Genomic DNA, 23372 nt, shown 5'->3' on the forward strand with positions numbered 1-23372 from the left:
TCTACAACCTATTCCTGTCAATATGAGATTGGAGGTATTGCCCTACTCTACTCTCTTTCTGTCCCCATATAACATTTTGCCTGCTCCCCCATCCTCAAGAAAACACAAGGTGTTTAGACTAGCTCAAGGTCAAAAAGTAAATTAATGGTAGGATTAGAGATAAGTTAAAAACAAAACATCTCATTCCTATCCCTTGCTCTATACTCTTAGTCTCTTAACATTGTTAAGGCAGGCACAAGTTGTAAGATAGATGAACTGTGCTATGGAGATGAAAAAGAAGGGTTATGGTCTGTGATCTATTTTTTACCTCTTTAGATTTGGAACTTCTACCAGTAGTGCTTTTAGGATTCTTAGTGTTTTGCTCAGCCAAAGTCTGAAATAGCAAATAAGAAATACAGAAAAACAGAATTTATAACCATATTATTAATGTTCTGGAAAAAAAAAAAAAACCAGTAAACATTACCCAAATACAGTCAATTATGCAAATTATTTAACATGTATACAAAACTAAGTCAACAGTCACTAAACAGTATAGGCACAGTCTCTACAAGTTGTAGTTAAATTCAGTTTTACTGATCTTTTCGTCCCACAATGTCTAGTTAGGCAATCAGTGACCTGATAAAGGAAGCTTCAATTTAAGAGAGGAAACAGTTTCCCATTCAGAAGCAGAGTGGTAAATCACCTTAGGAGATTCACTGCAGACTTTTTTTTTTTTTAAACCACAGTTATTTCCAAATTGTATCCAAATAATGCTTTTCAAACTTGTCAATAAATTATGAACTTGAGTTTAATACTCTGAATGTCTACTGGCTTAAACAATGGAATCATTTAAGAAAAGGAAATGGGAGATTCTGGGGTAGAGTGAGGAGATGAAAGTATGAAACAAAATTACATCTCCTACTACATAACTACAGCAGCGGAGCTAATCACTTCAAAGACACACTGTGCCATTCTTCCTACCCTCCTCACCTTATTGTTGCTGTCATCCCGTTTCATGATGGAAGGTCTAGCCTCTGTTTCCTGAGATTGTTTTGTTATATCCCTGTAATCCAGTTTAGAAAGCTTGCCTTGCAGGGCTGAGATCCTTCCACTGCCTCCTCTGGTAAGACTGCTCTGAGTAGGTTTGAATTTACTGCTGCTTTCTGCCAAACCTGACCTGGCACTTGTAGGTTTAAGCAGACCAAATTCCTTGGCTGAAAGTTTCTTTTCAGCATTTATTTGATCTCTGGGCACAGATTTTGGAAAACTTTTCTGATTTTCAGTTTTTGAAACTGTAGCTTTTGCCTTAGGAGAAGAGACTATAACAGCCTTGATGCTTGGTTTACTGCTAGATACATCTGATACAGCCAGAATACTAGTTTTACTAGTTTCATCAGGCTTATTAGCCTGACCCACTCCTTTATTTGGGTATGCCTTGAATAAAGTGTTTTCTGCAGGCTTTTCTTTCATTGCTGCCATCTTTTCCACCTTTTCTGCATCCATCCTACCTTCATTCTTTTCAGCCTTCTCTGTTCCTATTTGAAGATCCATTCTGGTTTCCTTAACATTAAATTCATTCTCCTCCTTTTCACCCATGTTACCTTTTTTTTCAGAAATATTCTTTTTGTCCACTGTCTTCTCATCCCCAGTGGAAATTCCTGGTACTAACGTCACAATACAAGTTGATGGCAATATTTCTGAAACAGTTTCATTTTTTTCTACTTCAGCTACAGCTTCTACCATAGTCTGTGTAATTCCAGAAATGAAATCTTCTGCTTCAGATGGAGATTCTTCTAGAATTCCTTTGAGGTTCCTTTCTTCTATAAACACACTGTCAGATGGTAACAATGCTGTTTTAGGGTTAATAATTTCTGCCTCTTTCTTCTCCAAGTCACTGTTAAACATCTGCTGATTTAAAGCACACTCCTCGGCATTTTCAGTGAATTGTTCAATACTGACTGGAGTGGATGCTACAAGAGGAATTTCTTCTTTGACCTCCTCTCCTTGAGTTTCCAGCTCCAAAGTTTCAATAGCAAAGTCAGAATCACATGTTGCTTTTTCAGGTTCTTCCTCACAAGGCTCTTCCTGCTGTACCACAGTTTCTGTTTGAATGCTGGGAGTACTTTCTTCTTCAAGCTCATTAGGTTTAACAGAGGGCTTATCAGTTGCTGTTTGCACCTCACTTTCATCAACTGGACTGTTTTTCAAGTCAGGGCTAAAAGTATTTAAAAACAAACAAAAAGAACACAAACAAAAACACAAACAAAAATCAAACTATGATGAGAATTCAACCATTATAAAGAATCCTGTTGATGCCAATTGTTAAGACTTCCTGATGCATTCGTAATAAGCACTGGGAAATCCAACCAATCAGCATAAAATGGGTAAGACGTATTGCTGGAAATACATAAATAATATAAATTATGACTGTTGATATGTTCCTTTTGCGCTCATGTGATTATAGCCAATATTTTCCCTCCTCTGTCAAGTTAACTCCTGACATTGAAAGGCCAAATGTGAATCTGAGACACTTCAAATATTATCAGGTCCTATTCCCAACAGTGGTAACTGAAATAATAAAATATGTGTACAGTTCTACAATAAAACTAATGATCCACGCATTATGATTTAAAATTTTATAAGTGAACCTTACCTAAAAAGAACATAAACAGAAACTGGTGGGGGGAAAAGACCATACTCTAAATCATATCACCTTTTTATTTTTTTGGGGGATGTAAAATATTTTTTTAATTACCCAAGAACCATATTTATTAATGATAATACTTAGAACATTTTTTGGAAAGTATTCTTTATATACTCTATTGAGGATTTAAAGCTAGTGACAAAACCTGATACAATCACCTTATGTGAACATACAGTCTTATTATAAATATTTGCCTTTGACTATAGGAAATACATTAAAAAATAAACCTTCCCAATTCAAGAGAATAATGTACAATTCTAATATTTAACTTAAATGTGTAAGTAATATTATTCAGAAGAAATGGAGGAAATACATGGCTAAGTATATGTAATTCATCTTATTTCATCATGGTCTTCCCAAATCTAAAGTATATGAAAAGTGAATGGTCCTATAATTCCAGTACTTTCACTGAGGTAGACACAGAATAAGTTATTTTTATATTAATGTTCCACAAATCAGAGGTTTTCTTGAAGAAGAACAAGGAAAACCTTAGCTTCCAAAAACAATGCCCAACATGCTATCAATGCAAATTAAAATTTACCAAATATATTCATATAATGAGAAGCAGCAGATTGGAGAAAGACACCAGAGAGTGATCCTATCATATCAATACCTGATTATTAAAAAGTACTGACTTTCTTCTCCTATTTTTTAAGGAAGGAGAGGATGAGCCATCCCTTTTGACCTGCTTCTTAGAGGGTGGCCATGTATCCTTCAGTTAACGACACAAGATGATGTATATCTGTGTGCTGAGATGTTAACCATATTTAAGAAAGTTGTGCTACCACACCAGGGTCTTAAATCATTTGAACCAAACTGGTCTTCCCTCATGCCCCAAAGATTACATCCTGAGTAGAAAACTTTTCTACCAGATTAGAGAAATACCTCTTGACCCTAAACCTTAATCAATATATATTCTATCCACTGTGCAAGTTATTCTTTGCGTGCTAAAATGGTTTTTTTTAAAATAATCACACCCCTTTTATTCAAAATATAAATGGCTAATTTTAAGAGTTTCAAATCTTTACAATTCAAAATTAAATTTGTGGCAAAGCACAACCAGAAAGAGTAGTGACATTCACAGTTACAGCAGGTATATGAATATTACCTCTCAAAACAAGCTTTTGTCTTTAAATTACAAGACTCATTTCCAATAATGAAGAATATATTCAAATTCCTGCCTCATTACTGTACTGCATATTAACCCTACATAAAAGCTTTAGAAACTTAGGGCTAAGTAAAAACATCTATGGGGCTAGGATAACAATGGAGACCTTGATTTCTGGCTCAAGGATATAGCAAGACTTCCCCCTTCACAAGTTTTTCAATAAAAAAGTTATTAACTTATATACAAACTGAATCATTATGCAGTTCCATACTTGAAACAGAGAACACAGGTCTACTCAGAAGAATTATTTAATTCCATATTTGTCCTTGTGTGCTAGTCTTTTTAAATCATAGTGTTTTCTTTAGAGAAGTCATTTACCAAAACTAGTATCTGCTTTCTGGCTAATATGGGAAAAAAGCCTCAACACTGATCAAGTTAGTTTGAAAAGACAGTTTGAAATGTCAAATAAATGACATTAACACCAAAGTTAAACAACCACTCTTTGTAACGATCAAATGAAAACACAGCCATATTCTGGGAAATGGAACAAAAAAGGATTCCAGAAAGGCATTTGAGATACAGATATCTCATTTGCCACTCCTCCCTCCAGCCCCAATATCCCAGTAATACCAGAATTTCACAGCCTTCAGAAAAAGCATACAATAAAAGCTGGAGAAACCTTAAACTGGGACTTCACAATACTAAAGATTAGTGTTTATTTCAGAGGCCAACTGTTTACTTCCTAATATTAATGAATCAGAAAAATTTCACTTAGCATTCTTATTTGTGGTTTTAATCAGATGATAAAATCTGTTTACATATCAACAGGATGAGTACAGACATAATGTGAATTATTAAATTATGAATGTATCCACGAGTTTCCTCTAAACAGTATTTAAATAGTTTACATTAGTTATAAACAAAAGTATCATATTCATAATGAATTGGCAACCACAAGTGCTTTAAAACAAAACAAAACAAGTGCATGTAGTACCAGCTACACAGGAAGCTGAGGCGGGAAAACAGCTTGTGCCCAGGAGTTCAAGGCCAGCCTGAGCAACATAGCAAGACCCTGTCTCTAAAAAAAAAAACACAACAAAAACAACAAATAGTATTTTCTCAGCATCAGTTCACTCCAAAACAAACGTTTAGTATTCTGGACATATCCCACATCTTTTTCTCTAATGTAAAAAAAAAAAAAAAAAAGGCAGGGAGGGCGGGATTAAGAAGTTTTTGGTGCTAATTTTAAAAATTAGTTTTATGAGGTTGAATACATCTGTAAATTCTTTAAGAAATATATTCAATTTTAAAAGCTATATCTAAACAATGAGAGGAGAACAATGACCAACTGCTATTGCTACGGAGAACAACTTTTCATGCAGACCTCAAAAAAACTTTGTAAAATGAAATAAAATGGGTTTTGCCACAGAGTTATTGTGGCCAATCTTTAGGTCTATATATATAGTACTACATAGGCACTGTTATATATTAAGCCCTTTGTGAGCTTTCACATCACACACTGCTGGTGGTACTATTTCTTAGGTATGCGAATGCACCTGGTATGACATACAACTTAAAAAACCCTGTGCTGACACACAGAGCAAACCTATTGCTTAATGTTACTGGTATATTTTAATGTACTCATCATCTTTATCAACTAAAATAATCTGATTTTATAAAAATTACTGAGAAGAAAAATCCGCTAAGACATTCTGTTTTTCAGGGATCTTAACATCAGTGCATCAGATAAAATAAACACTTTACATATTTAAACACTTTCAAACTGCTGTTTCAAACAAATATACGCTCTTATAACAAGGACTAATAAATATTGATGACTCAGTATACAGGAGGAAAAAGAAATATTCTAAATCAGTGATTTACAATGAAGAGCAGTGAAAGGCAAGTCATTAACTGGTGGAACAAGGGTGGTGATAAGGAGGATATCCATCAGAATGAGAAAGTTATTAAGGAGAGGGTGTACTTTACGTGGTCAAAACAAGGCTGTAAGTCACCAGTTTGTGGAGACTTTGAAAAACAAGCTTTCATTCCTCTGATAATGCAAAACTGTATACATAATTTTTTTGGACAAATACTTACTTGCCCCGACCCAGTTGTTTTTAAAAAGTATTAAAACACACAATGAAATTAAGTAACGTTAAAAGGTTAAAATTTTACTATCGTGTTTATTTTGGAATAGGAAAATCTAACAAAAGCAATGTAATTACTGTTCGTGATGTTGAGTTATTCGAGAGTCTTAAAACATTTTATAAAGAAGTGGTTTATTTAATTCAAACTGTTTATATATGCAGTTACTCTAAATATTCAGTAAATACTTAAATGAGAGTAAATAAACAAAAAGCAACAAACGAAACTCCTAGGTCAGGCTGAATCCAAAAAGAAAACTGTAACAAGCCCATATGTACACAAAATAAATATGCAGAATAGAACTTTTCACTACATGTGAGCCATTACTATAAAATACAGCAATAAAATTCAGAAACTAAATACTATACAAAAGTGTTAGTAAACATAAAGAAACATACCTTTCTTTTTCTAATTCTGGGTCATGCTCAATTTGCACCTGTAATATAATCAGCATTTTATTAGCGGCTATTCCACTGGATTTGAAATATTTAACTATAAAAGCAATGTTTTTAGTTAAAATTTAAGCTCAAAAAAAAAAAAACTTAAAAATGTTATCAAAGCAGCTAGTTTTCAGTGTCTACATTACTATCAGGTTCTAGAATTTTTTTTCTAATTAAAGACCTCCAAATTAGGTCACACACAATAACTTACATTAATGAAAAAATAAGTTTCCTTAATAATGATATAAATAAGAAACTTTATTAACTTTAGAAGCCTGGAAATTCTATCTTTTCCCTAAACAATAAATGTGAAATATCAACATCTTCCTTGTGGAATTATTTTAAGACTTCTAAGAGAGATCAGCTGACTAAAAAAGTTTCCTATTCAAAATACCTAGAAATGCTAAACAAAATTGAACAATAATCCTTTTAAATATTTGTCTGATACCTGATAAATATTTTAAATATTTATCTGATATGTGGGTCCCAAGAAAGCAATATTCTGGAGCCCCAAAAAAGGGCAGGAATTAAAAATCAGTCCCTATATGCCAAGCACTGTCCTAGGTACTTGGGATGCATCAGTGAATAAAATGGCAAAAAATATCTGCCATTTAGAGCTTATACATACTAGAAGGAAGCCTTTTCTGAGAAATCATGCATTCTCTGGGTAGAAACTTTCTAGAAAGATTCTGTCAGACTAAAAACTGAAAACAGTACTTTAAGGAAATTCAATGTGTCTAGAGAGAATTCCTGGCATAGATGTTTGAGTTCAACAGTAAAGACTTCCTTTACTGGGATATCTGGTGATAAGTCTAGCTTATATCCTAATGATACTGCCCAAAACTAAAGATGATGGTTTTTAAGTCCCAATTACAGAGAGTGTTTACTAGCAGCTTTCCATTCAGGAGAAAAGTTTATTAGAGAGGAAAAAAAAAAAAAAAAACAAAACCCTGTATGGTATCAGAGGAACTCTACATCAGATATCTATATTGGCCAACTTACTTCCTTATTCATAAAGGAATAACGGAAAAACAAATGCACAAAAGTAAACAAGGTAAGCTAAAGAAAAGATATTTCAGACAACTGAAGTGCCTTTTAAAAAACTCAAAAGAACATCCTCAGAAAAATTCAAGAGAATATAGCATCTGTGAAATCAGTACTGGTGTTATTTCCAGAAAAACAGAATATTAAAAATTGAAGGAAATAAATCAAAAAATAATAATAGAAAAACTTCCCTGGGGCCAGGCGTGGTGGCTCATCCCTGTAATCCCAACACTTTGGGAGGCTGAGGCAGGCGGATCACGAGGTCAGGAGTTCGAGACCAGCCTGGCCAGCATGGTGAAACCCCATTTCTACTAAAAATACAAAAAAAATTAGTGGGCATGGTAGCGCGTGCCTGTAGTCCCAGCTACTCGGGAGGCTGAGGCAGGAGAATTGTTTGAACTCGGTAGGTGGAGGATGCAGTGAGCCGAGGTCACGCCACTGCACTCCAGCCTCGCCAACAAAGCGAGGCTCCATCTCAACAAAAAAAAAAAAAAGGAAAAAAAAGAAAAACTTCCTGCTCTAAAAGCAGGATGTAGGAAATGAGTCCCAAACCAAGAAAAACCTTACTCACTGGACTAGCAATACCAACCCTCTCTTTAGAAATTCTTGAATCACCAAATATGTCCCTAAAGCCTTTGATCTGGTTCTTCTGTCTAAAAATCTCTCCTTGAAATTTTCTTAGAGCTTGCTCTCTTCCATCAGGTCTCTCAAATAACTCTTCTGCTGAGGGACTGTCACTGACCACTTTAAGATACACATTCCCCAATTAATCATTCTCTTTTTATCTCGATTTATTTATTCACAGTCTTTTTACCACTTTTATATCTGTTTATAGTCTATCTCCTCCACTAAAATATAATCCTCGAGGACTAGGACATTGAAACAATGTTCATCATGGTATTCTAATACCTAAAATAGTGTTAGCATAGAGAAAAGGAATTAGATAAATATTAGTTTAGGGCCAGGCACAGTGGCTCACACCTGTAACTCCAACACTTTGGAAGGCCCAGGGTGGAGGAGCACTTCAGGCCAGAAGTTTGAGACCAGCCTGGGCAACACAATGAGACCCCATCTACACACACACACACACACAAAATCAAAAATCAAATAAAATAAAGTTAGCCAGGCATGGTGGCATGCCCCTATAGTCTACTCTGGAGGCTGAAGTGAGAGGATCGCTTAAGCCCGGAAGTTAAGGCTTAAATCATGTGGGCCATGATTGAACCATGGCACTCCAGCCCAGGTGACAGAGTAAGACTTTGTCTTTAAAACAAACAAACAAACAGAAAAACAAACTAGTTTAAAGAATTAATATATAAATCCTAAAACCTTTCAGAGGAACAAAGTAGTTATGATCTAAATCAGCCTTCTCAATAATACTGGATTCTGGATGCCAAAAACAATCAAAGGAAAAATAGCCTAAGCACAGAATTTTACATCTAGACAATCAATCAATGAAATACGTAAGAGCAAAATAAAGTCAGTTTCAAACATGCAGAATTTCAGAAAATGTACTGCCTCCACATACTTTCTGGGGTAAAAAGAATATTTGAGAATGTACTCTAGCAAAAAGAAAAACAACCTGTGACGTGACAGAATCCAAGAAAAAACAGACATGACTCAGAAAAACAATGAAAGAAAACCAAAGGTGTATAATTGGTCAACAAAGCAAATGACCATAAATTTAGAAAAGAGTCACAAGAATAGCTCTGAAAGGAGATTCCATTCAACAAATAGTAATTAAGTTACACAGATGATCACAGTAACATGAAGACTGTCATTTTTCCCCCTTTCAACAAGATACAAACCCTAAACCATACAAGAAAACCATAATCTACCTACTTATGAAAATGAAAATGTGGCACCATTTTGAGAAATGACTGGGAATATAAGAAACTCACCTGTTAAGTGTAGAGGTTATGGACACATATTACATATTGCCTTCTTTATAAACCCATTCTCATTATTACTTAATTCTGCAGTAAATATCTTCATAATCATGATATCAAAAATGCAGATACTAGTTTTCAGTATTTAGAATGGAGTGCTACATGCTTTGTATACAAGCTAACTATAGATATTGAAATAAAGGTCACACATACTACACAAAGAAGTAACATTTCAGTCTAACAAAAACAGTAAGTGTTGAAGAGAGGATAATATAGAGTTGATTATTAACTCATTTTAAATAGTAGTCAATTAAAAACTATTTATAAATAAGCCATATGTGTTACCCAACTTAAGCTATACAAATAAGGTTCTGGGTAAGCACTTAGGAAGTGAAGTACCAATTCAGGCAGAAGTTTATGTAAATTTTCACTTCTTTAATTTTCTTTTAACTCTAAGAATTTGGGACTATATTTCTAGGATAAGGATTTCTGTACAGTGTTTAATTTTGAACTTAGTTGAACACAACTGAATAATAGCTTGAAAAATATAAATGACAAATTTTTAAAAATGCATGTTCTGCTGAGGAATAGCTAAAAACTTTTACACATTGTTTTCTGAAATTATCAAGTGAAATGAGCCACTCATTTGTGCTTAAACTGGTACCTATCGTAATACATTTACTTAAAGATACTCTAATTTAGATTTAGAGGATGAAATTGCCTTTTTCTTTAGATAGTGCAAGATTTTTAACAGACTGACAAACAACACAAGGACACCGAATATGAGGTCCTATTATTTACCTCTGATATCAGCATACAATGGAATAGAAGGAGAAAATATCTGAGTTTGAATTTAATGCTTTCAAAGGTGGACTATTCATAGCTTTCCTACATGTACTACTGTGTATGCCAAGAACCTGTGAAATCTTATTTCTTAACACAAAAACAGTTTATAATAAATGTAACTGAAACAAAAAGAAGAATAAACAAACTTCTTTCTACCCAGAGGAAGCCAAAATGGATTCAAAGTAGCTGCATTCTGGAGACAATCATGTTACATACAAAGAGTCACTATACACAAAAATGTAGATACCTACATGTCAACAATAAGTATTGTTGAAAATTTCTTTATTCTCATTTAGACAAATTTATACTGCTTTATAAACTATGAAAATTGGAACACTGATTGCAAAACAAATTGTAAAAATCATCTCTAAACACAGAAACAGTTTGACTACTACCTGAGAATGACCTTTATGTTCTCTGTATTTTCTAAAATCACAAAAGCTGAAGAAAGAGAAATCTTACCTCTGGTAAGTCTATCTTTGGAGATAATGAGCAGGTCAACATATGGTCACCAATGTTTTGTGGATTTTGTTTCAGAAAGCTGTACATTGACTGAGCAGATTCAGGACTATCTAACTGAAGAATTGCCTTTGGAGAAGATTAAAAAGTTATGAAGAGTTCTTTAAAAAAATTAGAATTAGAATAACCACATAATCCAACAATTCCACTTTTTAGTATATACCTAAAAGGAATGAAAGCCGATACTTGAACATGTATTTGTACACCCATGTTCACAGAAGCATTATTCACAACAGACCAAAGGGAGAAGCAACCCAACTGTCCGTCAATGGATGAGTGAATATAAAAATGTGTTATATGCATAAAACAGAATTATTACTCAGCTTTAAAAATGAAGAAAAATCTGACACATGCTGCAACATGGATGAACCTTAGAGACATTATGCTAAGTGACATGAGCCAGTCACAAAAAAGCAAATATAATTCCACATACACGAGGTAACTAAATTTATAAAAACAGACATAATGGTTGATAAGGGCTGAATTAATGGCGAGTTATTGTCAAAAGGATAGAAAGCTTCAGTTTGAGAAGACAAAAGTTCACAAATGGATGGTGGTGATGGTTGCACAATGTGAAGGTGCTTAATATCACTGAACAAACACTTAAACATGATTAAAACGTTAAATTTATGTCTTACAAACGGTAAAATTTGTGTATTTTACTACAATAAAAATGTTTTTAATTGTTTTAAAAGTTTGGAATATATTCTTCTTTCAGGTTTCAGATATGTGATTACAAAGGTAGGTTAATCCTTATTTAAAGGAAACAAGAAAACAATCCTTAAAACGTTGTAAAGCCAAGGCAAAACTGAAGAGAATGATAGGTATTTTTTTAAATAGAGGATTAAAAATGTTTACAAGAAAGGTTCAGAATTTCTATGTGCCATCTGTGCCCCACCTTCCATTCTATGTCACACTATTTATCATATTCCATTCTATGCTCTATTTATCAGAAGCATATCAAATAAATTATTACCTAGTTGTTGGTTAATTAAGTGCTCTTTATGAATATTGTCCACTTTTATGTAAAACCCTGCCTTTCTAGGTAATATATGGCTGATAAAAATTTAATTTTAATGAACATATAGCTGAAATACATATTAAATACAGAAGGCATATCAAATGTAAATAAATGAATAATTTTTGGTTAAGAGGCCAAATCATGAAAGTAAGGAATGATTACTTTATTTTTGAGACAGGGTCTCGCTATGTTACCCAGGCCGGAGTGTGGTGGCGTGAACACAGCTCACTACAGCCTCCAACTCCTGGGCTCAAACCATCCTCCTCCCTCAGCCTCAGGCAGCTGGGACCAGAGGCACACGCCACCATACCCAGCTAATTTTTAAACTTTTTGTAGAGACAACATCCCACTATGTTGCCCAGGCTGGTCTCAAACTCCTGGGCTCAAGCAATTCCCTCGCCTCAGCCTCCCAAAGTGCTGGGATTACAGGTATGAGCCACTGCATCCAGCAATTATTTTATCTATATCTCTCTCTTTCCATATGAACAAACAAATGGACCTTACTCAGGTGTTTCATAGCTGGAAGGGACTTAAAGAAATATTGGGTAATACCCCTTTCATTTTACAAATAAGTGTAAACCAACTTAGCCAAGACCACAAAGATAGTTAAGATCAGAGCCAAAGGAACTCAGGTCTAAACTTCCCAGTAAGATAATGCTGTCTGCACTATATTACCTTTCCCCCTTGCGTTAAGTCTTATTTTTCCTTAAAAACTAGGAGTTCTGAAAAAAGAGAGGTCATCTCTTCTTTCTCAGCCCAGTCCAGAATAAAATATTCTGGTTTATAATAATTCTGTGAAGTGGTTGAGTAATATTTATAGGTGCTTCAGATCAGAAGCTGAGTCAGAAGCTGCAGATTGTCAGAATACAGGGTTATTATATATTCTTTATAGAATGTATAGCTAAATTATGAGGGAACTTGTTACCTTGTTTCTATTACTTATGAATACATGGTGATCCACTTTTCCAAACTGAAGTCCAACACAAAGTACACACTGAAGTCCATCTTCCGGTAAATTATCAAGATGTACAAATCGATCATAAATTGTATCTATGTTTGCCTGCAGTTTTTTAAGAGACAGCACAGAAAAAACCACAGCTGAAGCAACAAACGGTAAAACAGATTAACATTAACTTACTATTACAGAGGTCAGATGATGTTCTCTCCCAAGAGTAAGAAAATGACTACATGGGGGAAGACAGTGAGGTCTTAATTTTACGTACGAGTAATCAGTAAAACGACGTACTAAAATGGGAAGTATAATATTTCTACTATCAACATAACGTTTACCCAAAACATCCTCAGAGAAGATACTGACCTATTAGACCACTTAGTATGCACTCCAGTACCTGAAAAATTTTTTCGCATCAAGTACTACAAGAAACCTTTATTTTTTTATTGTTACTAAGAAGACCCATCTGACATCTCCATCACCTCAATATCTTAAAATTAGTTCTACGGTTTTAATTCCTAAAAGGCAAACAAGTAAAACAATGTTTCCATCAATTAAATAAGTATACAAAAGCAATTTAAATGCAAAACTTACCTCTGGGTCATTTTCTTTTACCAAGGTTATAAATATAGTTTCCTAAAAAGCCAAAATAGATAAAGGTTGATGGTATAAGCTCTTTCTCATACAAATACTTACTTAGTTAAGATTTATAACATAACAATCTATACAAATATGCATTACAAAGTATTTTATAAAATTAAGAAGCAGCAAGATTTATTTACATTCTTTCCAAAAATCTTTCTCTCCTAAACAAGCCTCATTCTAACCCATACAATTTAATTCTTCTTATTCCCCTAAGAACATAAAAGACTAATAAGATAGTACCATTTAGTAAAGACATTCAAATTCACATAAGGAATAGAGATTTAATTTAGACAACAGGAAGAGAATTCAAATTACAAAAGAAAAGTTAACTAAGCAAAGTAGGAGATGAGAAAGAACAGAAATGCAGGCAAATAAAACAGCACAGAGCATAAATGCAGATTTGATGCTACTGAATTATGAAGAGGCCAAGAACATCAGGAAACAAGGATATCAAAGCAGGCAGAGGACAACTAATGGAAGGCTTTGTGTGCAGCAAAGGAACTTGGACTTTATAAGACTGAGGATTCTAAACTTTCTTTTTTCTTGTTGATACTACTGACGTGTATAAAACAATCTCGCCAATTACATCACATTAGAGTGATTCTTAATGAAAGGTGTTTTTACATTACATGCATTTCTACCTGCCTCTAGAGAGAATGTAATATTTCTACCTCATGTAATGCATACAATACTTCTACCTCATGCTTCTTAGCAGTTGACAGTAAATGTTTATAGGTCACATACAGGCACTGAAGGGTGTGTACATGAGATAAAAGCTGAGAACTCAAAGGAGTTTTATAAAACTGAAGGTAGCGTGTATGTACAAAAGACAATTACTTTTGTACATACAAAAGGTCCAGGAGGATGTCTGTTTGTTTTAGAGACTAGGTCTCCCTGTGTCACTCAGGCTGAAGCTCAGTGGTAAAATCACAGCTCAGTGCAGCCTCAAACTCCTAGGCTCATGGGATCCTCCTACCTCTGCATCCTGAGGAGCTGGGACCACGGGCATGCGCCTTCAGGCCCAGCTAATTATTTGAAGTTTTATAGGCATGGGGTCTCACTTTGTTGCCCAGGCTGGTCTTGGGTCCTGAAGTCCTGGGCTCACACAATCCTCCTACCTCAGCCTCTCAAAGTGCTGGGATCACCAGCGTGAGCCACCATACCTGGACCAGTAAGAGTTTTTAAGAAATAAAGCAATGGTATATGGGATGAGGAAGAGGGACCAAGCTCACTGAGTTAAACAAGATTTACAAGGAACTAAATTTAAGAAATGAGAGAAAAAAATTAAAGATAACTTCCAGAATTCTGGTTTAGATGACAGATAATGGCAGAAAGATAAGAGACAAACCTATCTTTAGACAAAATTCAACCTTTTTTTCCATCCCAACATACATGAAGAATAGGATTCCCTCACTATGAAAGTAACTCTCAAACAGTGGGATGGGTGACTGGGTGACTGTTGGAGGGACAGGAAGAAGCTTTCTCAGTGTCTGTGAGAAAAATGTGAACCAAAGTGGAAAACTAGAAAACATAACAGACTGTAACAAATCTGATTTAAAAACTTAGTAAGAGCTAGTAAAAATGGTGGTCTTATTTACCTCATCTTTTATATTCATGTTTTCAGGAGCCATACTTATTGAGAGTTGATTTCCATCCATCATTACTGGGAAGCAGGTATAAAATTTTACCATAGACTCAGCAGCTTTTCTATTTATTTCTATATATGCCTTTTAAAATAGAAATTACGGTAACAAAAAAAATCTTATGTTACTTTTTCTCAAAAACAGACTTGCAAGTATAAACAAACTACTTCAAATGTCAAGTGAATTGAACAACGTAGTAAATATTTTTAAGATAAAAAAAATGCAGTCCTCAGAAAATTGAGGCCCAAAGACTAAGAATATTAGAACCATAAGCAAGAAATAAAGAATGAATAAACTTACTCTACACTAAGGCAAACTAAAGAGAGAAAAAAGAAGAGACATTCTAGCCACTGACATGAAGAAAAATCTTATTCAACACTGTATCCTTAGTACCTAGAGCAGTATCTGGCATGTAGCAGATATATTTCTAATCAATATTAGTATTTCTTGAGTAAATAAATTTATTGATAAAATATGAGAAATATGAGACATGAAAAAACCAAAGAAACGTGTAATAATTGTGAAGTCATTTTTCATTTTGTTATTTTCATAGGTGTAAAACTGTAGCTCCATACATTTTGCTTTTAATTTTCACACCTTGGTAAAAGTAAAGAGGTTGAAACTTCTTCCACATATTTGATAGTTAATGAGGTAGAAAGCTGTATGTTTGCTTATAGTTGTAAGCCTATTTGAAATGAATTCTCTCTTCAGATTGTTTGTCTATTTATTTATTGTAGTTTTAATATGTTATAGCATAATGTAGATGTGAATCCTGTTCCCTTTTTTAAACAAATACTCTTAGTTTTTAAATTTTCATTTTATGTTAATTTTAATTTCATAAATGTTTAAAGTATTTTCATTAAGTCTCCAAATATTTTAATAATTTTACTCAACTCCACTCAAAACTGGGCACATAACTTAGGTTTAAAGTTCAACCACTGTACACAATGCGATGGATTTTAGTGTATTTACTGAGCTCTGCGATCATTCAAATAATCTACTTTTAACATAATGTGGAATTACACATAACTCACTTGTACTCATTCTCTTCTACCATTTTCTCAAGCACACTGGCTCGGAGTGCCTCAAAACATATATCCTATTCTACTTTCAAAGATATCTAGTGACTACCAATTCCTTTCTATCGTAAGAACACTTCTTCCCACTATTCTAATGGTGTCATTTCCATGATTTAAACTATTTCCTGAAATCTCGCTCAATTAAACATACTTTCTACAAGTTGATTATTAACATACATTTTAATGTGTTGTTTTAAAAATACAAAGCCAACACATGCTTATAGAAAATTTAGAACATAAAGATAAACCTAGATTGTTTTAAGTATTGATGACATCATTAGTCTGAGTCTGAAAATGGTTACTTCCCATTTGAGTATCACTGATAAAAGAGCAGAAAGAGTATGAAATACAAGTAGAAGAATGATCTACGAATCTTATAAATATAGCTTCCTAAAAAGCCAAAATAGATAAAGGTTGCTGGTATAAGCTCTTTCTCATATACATACTTATGTATTAAACATATTAAAGATATAAAACATTTCCTATTATTAAACATATTAACATAACATAGTAAAGATATATTTAACATATTGAAGATATAAAACGTTTCTTATTAAACTAAAATTTTGAGTAAAACTTTGACATATTACAAAGCCAATTGTCCCCATCATTAAAACTACGTCTCATTACAACAGTACTAAAATACAGGATATCTGTGTTTTATATTTTAAAATCTCTTAGCTTGAAAGTTTACTTTGAGATATTGCTTTTAAACCCTTTCTTTTTAGTTTTGTAAATTTAATGTTTTTCAAAGCATGCATGCTTGCAGAGGATATGAACAGCTATTAATCAACTCTTACCTTTTTATGAGATGATAAAATCAAGATATCCTTTAAACCACCAAATGGTTTTGCTAAGTCATAAACTTCTTCTACAGAATATCCTTTATTAGGCAAATTAGAGATAAGCATCACACACATTTCTTCTGTTTCCTTCAAAACAAATTTTTAAAACCTGTTACTAAAATATTTTTGTTTTATATTTACTTAAGTTTATACTGTATATCATGTTATGTTAGTATATCGTTGCATTTAATACTGAGGAAAGTCTGAGAAACTCAAGAGGCTGGTCTGAACCTCAAATTAAAAAGAAAAGCAAAAAAGTTTGCAAATTTACACTCTTCAAGAGTACAGACTAATTGTAGTTATACCATCTGTCATCTAGTCGAGGTCTGCTGGACTCCTTTTCACCCACTTTTTTTTTTTTGAGAGTCTTGCTCTGTTGCCCAGGCTGGAGTGCAGTGGTGCAACCTCGGCTCACTGCAAGCTCTCTCTCCCAGGTTCAGGTGATTCTTGTGTCTCAGCCACCCAAGCAGCTGTCACTCACTGTTTTAAAACACAAGTTCACTTGTTCTGGCTACAACTGCTTCCTTTCATATACTGTCGCCATCCCTGTGCCTTGTGATAATATCCCCAAGCTCCAAATCAGTGTGTATCCTTTTATCTTCCTGAATAAGATAATCACTGTTAGGCAATACATAATAAAAAAGCTCCTGAGAATCTTTACCCCACAACCCAATCCTCAATGCAATTAAGCACTTTGTTTTCTGCCATCCCTTCTCTCAGATCCATTTTATTCTTCAAGGTAACTCTCTCATCAATGCCAATTACTCCTTTCATGGTTATTGGGGAAATTTCTAAAGATGATGTGCTATAGTCAACTTGGCAATTTTTGATCTCTAGGGGGAAAAAAAGGCAGGAAGTTACAATCTTCATAAACCAGTTTAGTGTGACGCTACACTAAATTGGTGCTATAAAATACTCTTCCTAAAATAAGACTTACTACTTAGTTACTACTTGAAGAATGGATCTACTAGACAAAAATAAACTTATGCTCAACACCTGAAGGATCTAAAAATCTATACCAGTAAAACGTAAATTAATGATTGTAATGTATTAATAATAATATAAACACAAGAAAACAATATATTAAGTGAACTTCATGTCCTTTAAACTGCAAACTCCACTTGCTTCCCCATAAATGCAAACAACTGGTATTCTAACCATTAACATATCTCCCATTTACCTCTAAGAAAAAAATAGACTTCACAAAATTCTACTGATTCTAATTTAACCAACCACTGTCTACCCAAAACCCATTTTGGCATAACATGTTGTTCTCAATGAAAAGTAATCTTCAAAAAACATGTACATTAACAAATGTTGATGATCTGTTCCTAACTTTTGTGACTTACTCTGCACCTCAGGGTTTTTGAGCTAAAATCACATTTTTTTCTCTTTTCCTTTTTAAAAATCAAGTTTTAAAAGTCACAAATGACTGGAATTTCTCACATGCCAAATACCATGAATTTTTTACCTGGGTTTATAAGAAAAGTATCTTTTGTTAAAATGTCTTGAGCTCTAAAGAAATAAATAAAATATGAAAACTGACCTTGTTAAGTGGTTCATTTTCTGTGGCCTCCAAAGCAGCATCTTAATACAAAATAAAATTAAAAATGATGCAGACATACTTATCAAGATCCCACTTTATTCCACAATAGATTAAACAGTAGCTACATGAAAACGTGTAATACAACAAGTCTAGAGAATTAGTACAAAATAACTACGAAAGTGACATTGGCTTTTAAAAAATACATTTAAATTTCATTCTTTCTGAGATCAAAATTTCAGATTAAGAGATAAAGACATGAATCGTAATATTCTTAATTTCACTTAGGTATGGCATTGGTAATTAAAATAAGTAAAGAACAAAATAAAATTTCTATTGACCTACCAGAAATAGCTTCTTTAGCACAGTTTTCAGTGGCTTTGACTTCAATACTGGTCTTTATTTCAGAGTTTTCTGCATGAAATAATCTGCTTTAATAGTCTAGTAAAACACTAATATAATTAAACTAATGAATCTAAACAGGAACTTAAGCTAGTTTATTTTGACATTTCAAGTCTCCTTAGGCTGACCTGACATAAGCCAAACATCTCTCTTTGAAAAACAAAAGACAGCAATCCCCGCTTTGATAATTTTTAGGCAAAATTTCAAAATATACCTTAAAGATGATCTAAAGAAAATAAATGGACCCATAGAGGGAAACAACACACACCGGGGCCTATTGGAAGGTGGAGGATGGGACGAGGGAGAGGATCAGGAAAAATAACTAATGGGTCCTAGGCTTCATACCTGGGTGATGAAATAACCTGTACAACAAACCCCCATGACACATGTTTACCTATGTAAGAAACCTGCACATGTACCCCTGAACTTAAAAAGTTAAAAAAAAGAAAAGAAAGCACTGAATGACCACATTTCAAGCTTACCTGGTACAGTCACAGGTTTGTTAGAGTCTTTGTTTTTGACATTCCCAGTCTTTTTGGCTTCTAGAGACTTCTTTCCACCAGATTTTGCTTGTAAAAGTACAGTCAGTCATTATTCTAAAGGTCTTGTTAAATCATTTAGCATGTTTCACACTAATGTATTAGTAAATTAGTTTGACTTTATTACAAAAGCAGCTCTTTTCCACATAGTCATTATTTCTATTTATTTTCAGTACCTCTTTCCCAATAAGATTAAAAGCAAATTTAAATCAAGATACAACTTTTTGGTGATGCCGTCAAATGAGCCACATGTTTAACCTTCATGTGGCAGACCAACATCATAATCACACACACGCAAAAATAATACTGTGTAATTTCTGCAAAGATTCTTTAGAATTATTCTGTTAGGAAAGATACTACTAAAAAGACTGCTCTAGTTGCAAGGTGCTAAATTTATTTTAGTGTTCCATTTCTTTATGGAAAAAAAAAGAATTCTCCTAACATACTTTTTAAAAGTAACAAGCATCTAAGAAATTGTAGAAACTGGAGATGGCAATACGAATTGACAACTCTAAAAAAAAACGAGGGAAACAAAGATTAAACCATTTATGGAGGGAAACGACAGAGCAACCTGTGATTACAAAGCTGTCAAAAATGTACAGTTGTATAGCTGTATATATATGTGATTGTTTACATGCACAAAAATGTATCTGCCTATCTGCCAAAGACAAAATTCCAACAAAATGGGTCATTAAATATCAAGGAAATATCTACTAAACTCTTCAGGTATTAGATGCTAACAATTATTATACGAATTTAAAACATGAATAAAGAATAAACAATAAAATCTCTCCTCCCCAGTAGTCTTACCTGTTTTGATTGAAGCTTTATTACCTTTAGCAGCTACCGTTACCACAGATTTTACAGAACTTGCTGATTTCCCTAAATCACAAAAGATGTAGTCAAAACTGGTTTACTTAACTAGTATCAACAATCTCCAAAGAACCTCACAGAGAAAAAGATATAAGAACAATAGGCTATATTTTATTCAAAACATAAAATGCTATCATCTTTGGGGACATATAGGCCATTTTCTAAATCTAGCAATGATGATAATTTCTTCAGAAAAAATAAATCACTGAAATAAGATATTTACCTTCCTATTGGGGTGTAAATCAAACATCCCTAAACTGAAAATCCAAAATCTGAAATGTTTCAAAACCTGAAACCCCGAGTGCTGCTGACATGACACCACAAGAGGGAAATTCCCATGTAAGTACTTAAAAAAAACTGTTTCATGTACAAAATTGTTTAAAACACTGTATAAAATTGCCTTCAGGCTATGTATATAAGGTGTATATGAAACATAAATGAATTTCATGTTTAGACTTCGCTCCCATCCCCCAGATATTTCATTATATATATGCAAATATTCCAAAATCTGAAAAAAATCCAAAATCTAAAACACTTCTGCTCCCAACCATTTTGGATAAGGGATACTCAACCTGTACTTAAAATAGCACTCATGCAAGTTAAATAAATTTCTGAATGTGTGGATCAACTAGAAGCAAAATTACTAATTCCAAGGACATAAAAGCAATCCCATACTTTTAGCAGTTCCAAAAGCAGTTAAACCTAGATCCTCCCAACCCTTCCACAGCTCCTAATTGATTAAAAAGCATTCAAGAACACTTATATCATGGTCAGGTCATATAAAGATTGTTTTGACTCATTCCTACAGTTTCCTAGCTGTACAGTACTATTTAAATTGCTCTGACCATTATTTGTACCTACATTATCTATTACTATGGCCTATTTTCCAAGATGGTACTGTTTATAAAGATGTGATCATCAAAGTGTTGCAGAAGATCGTCAGAGAGCCCAAACCCGTTCCACCATTCAGAGAGCAACAGGACACTTAACTTCGAAATTAGGATTCATAACAACTAGCGAGAATGGATGAGGAAAAAGCCCAAGATAAAAAAACAATAGATCTAAATTGAATTCCAAGTTATATTGAGCAGCTTTGGGGCACGAACAGATTTGTGTACACATTTCCCTATACATAAGGTGGTGATTGCCAAAATTACCTAACAGGAACGTTATGAGAATACAATCATACTTTTAAAAATCATACAAAAAGTATTCATTGACATCTACAAAAATCAACTGGAACAGTTTACAAATCCACCCTTTATAGTCAAGACAGTCCATAATCTTTGCTCAAAAAGAGCAATACAAATCCTTATAGCTTGTCACCTAACTTGTCATTCACGACTTTTGCCACACTGCAGTAAACTGAGCCTCAGTGAGCCCTTAAGATATTTCTTTCACTATCCCTATGTTATTATCACAAGTCACTTCTATCTGGGTACTGGGACTTAAGGAAAAAATAAAAAATAGCCGGCATTAATTTCCAACAAGTAAAGGGGTGGCCATCAGCTTAATCCCAGTCTACCACATCCCCAACGACTCCCATACACTTGGTATCAAAGTAACATCAAAGTTAGCAAAATAAATGCAGCTTCAAGACAACTTTCCTAGCCACCCATAACCCACTCAAATTACTGCTTCTAAGAAACTACTATATGAAAATTCTGAATCTGCCATTAATAATGATTTTTGCCAGTTCCAGGCTGTTTCCTTTCCTTTTTAGTATTATATGAAAGATTATTTATTTATTTATTTGAGACAGAGTCTCACTCTGTCCCCCAGGCTGGAGTGCAGTGGCAAGATCTCAGCTCACTGCAACTTCCACCTCCCGGGTTCAAGCGATTCTCCTGCCCCAGCCTTCCTAGTAGCTGAGATTACAGGCGTGCACCACTGGTGCCTGGTTAATTTTTTTGTATTTTCAGTAGAGACAGAATTTCACCTTGTTGGCCAAGCTGGACTCTAACTCCTGACTTCAGGTGATCCACCCTCTTCGGCCTCCCAAAGTGATGGGATTATAGGCGTGAGCCACCATGCCTGGCTTGAAAGATAATTTAATACATTGATCTCTAGCCACTTAAAGAGATGACCCTGAATTAATCACGATTTAGCAGAAATGGGAGAAAAACTGGAAAGGATTATGCTAGGGAAAAGAGAAAAAACTTAATAATTACCTAAAATACCACTATAGCTCACAAAAACTACAAGGGATCATATTAAACTATTTATAAAAGAAAGAAGAGAGACCTCAATAAGAGAAAGAGGAAAATATGTGATACTCATCATGAGAAATTTCTCCAGTTAATTATTTCAATAATTACTATAGAAGCATTATCTAGTACATATCATTTCTCAAAACTGCTAGATGATTATAAATCTCAAAGATTAGCAGGCATTCAATACAGACTATGTCATGTGAAATCCAAGGCTACTGCCATATGATTTTAAAATACATTAAAGTTTTAACTAATAGTCTAGAATCCTAATTAAAAAAACATACCTGCAGATTTGTTTACTTTGGCTACAGATGCCTTGGCTTGTCCAGTTTTGGCTAAAACAACAAGAAAAACATTTAAGTACTACATTACAAATAACATCATTTGCATTTAGTTAAAAGTCAACCTAGCAATAATTTCGAAAGAACCGTGCAAGAAACATCCCTATACTCATCTTTGTATGTCCATGGAATTACTATGGGGGCACATTCTTAGATATGGACTTGATGTGTCAAAAGGCATACAGATTTAAATTTTAACAAGTAACATTAGACTGACCTTCAGAAAGGCTGAACCAATTAATATTCCCATCAACAGTACATAAGCATAGGAATTATTCCCCATTTCCAAACACACACAATATATCAAGTCAAAATCCTGCCAAGTCTGACCCGCAGACTCAGGCCGAGCGACGGATGAAAAAAAGTACACAGACACAGGTATTTTGCGTGAGTGCGGCTAGGGGACTGTTCGGCCTTAGAGACACCAAAGAGAGAATGCAGCCCTGATAAGCTGGAGCCGCTTGTATTTATTCAGTACAGATTTAATGACAAAGGCCTGGAGCCAACACAATCTGTAGGTAATCGTCGCCCCCACCGCCTTGGGAGCAGTCCTGCGCCGCAATAGGATGATCAAAGGTCTGCAAAAGTAAATAAACTCG

The 23372-nt window shown here is 34.1% G+C and overlaps 1 protein-coding gene across 3 annotated transcripts in view; it reads right to left on the reverse strand.

Moving 5' to 3' along the window:
• Positions 1-23372, reverse strand: part of ZNF638 (zinc finger protein 638) — a 152391-nt gene that overhangs the window by 9804 nt on the left and 119215 nt on the right. For all 3 annotated transcript variants that reach the window (XM_054476648.1, XM_063648591.1, XM_054476649.2), the window contains exons 11-23: positions 22717-22767; positions 20157-20228; positions 19290-19376; positions 18751-18819; positions 18409-18449; positions 16818-16949; positions 14894-15022; positions 13245-13286; positions 12624-12758; positions 10621-10746; positions 6338-6375; positions 970-2194; positions 308-373 (exon numbers count right to left, since the gene is read on the reverse strand). In XM_054476648.1, the coding sequence (XP_054332623.1) occupies positions 308-373; positions 970-2194; positions 6338-6375; positions 10621-10746; positions 12624-12758; positions 13245-13286; positions 14894-15022; positions 16818-16949; positions 18409-18449; positions 18751-18819; positions 19290-19376; positions 20157-20228; positions 22717-22767 (2213 nt within the window). The remainder of the gene's footprint in view (positions 1-307; positions 374-969; positions 2195-6337; positions 6376-10620; positions 10747-12623; positions 12759-13244; positions 13287-14893; positions 15023-16817; positions 16950-18408; positions 18450-18750; positions 18820-19289; positions 19377-20156; positions 20229-22716; positions 22768-23372) is intronic.

The sequence above is a fragment of the Pongo pygmaeus genome, chromosome 12 (genome assembly GCF_028885625.2).
Source record: "Pongo pygmaeus isolate AG05252 chromosome 12, NHGRI_mPonPyg2-v2.0_pri, whole genome shotgun sequence".
Classification (NCBI taxonomy): Eukaryota; Metazoa; Chordata; class Mammalia; order Primates; family Hominidae; genus Pongo; species Pongo pygmaeus.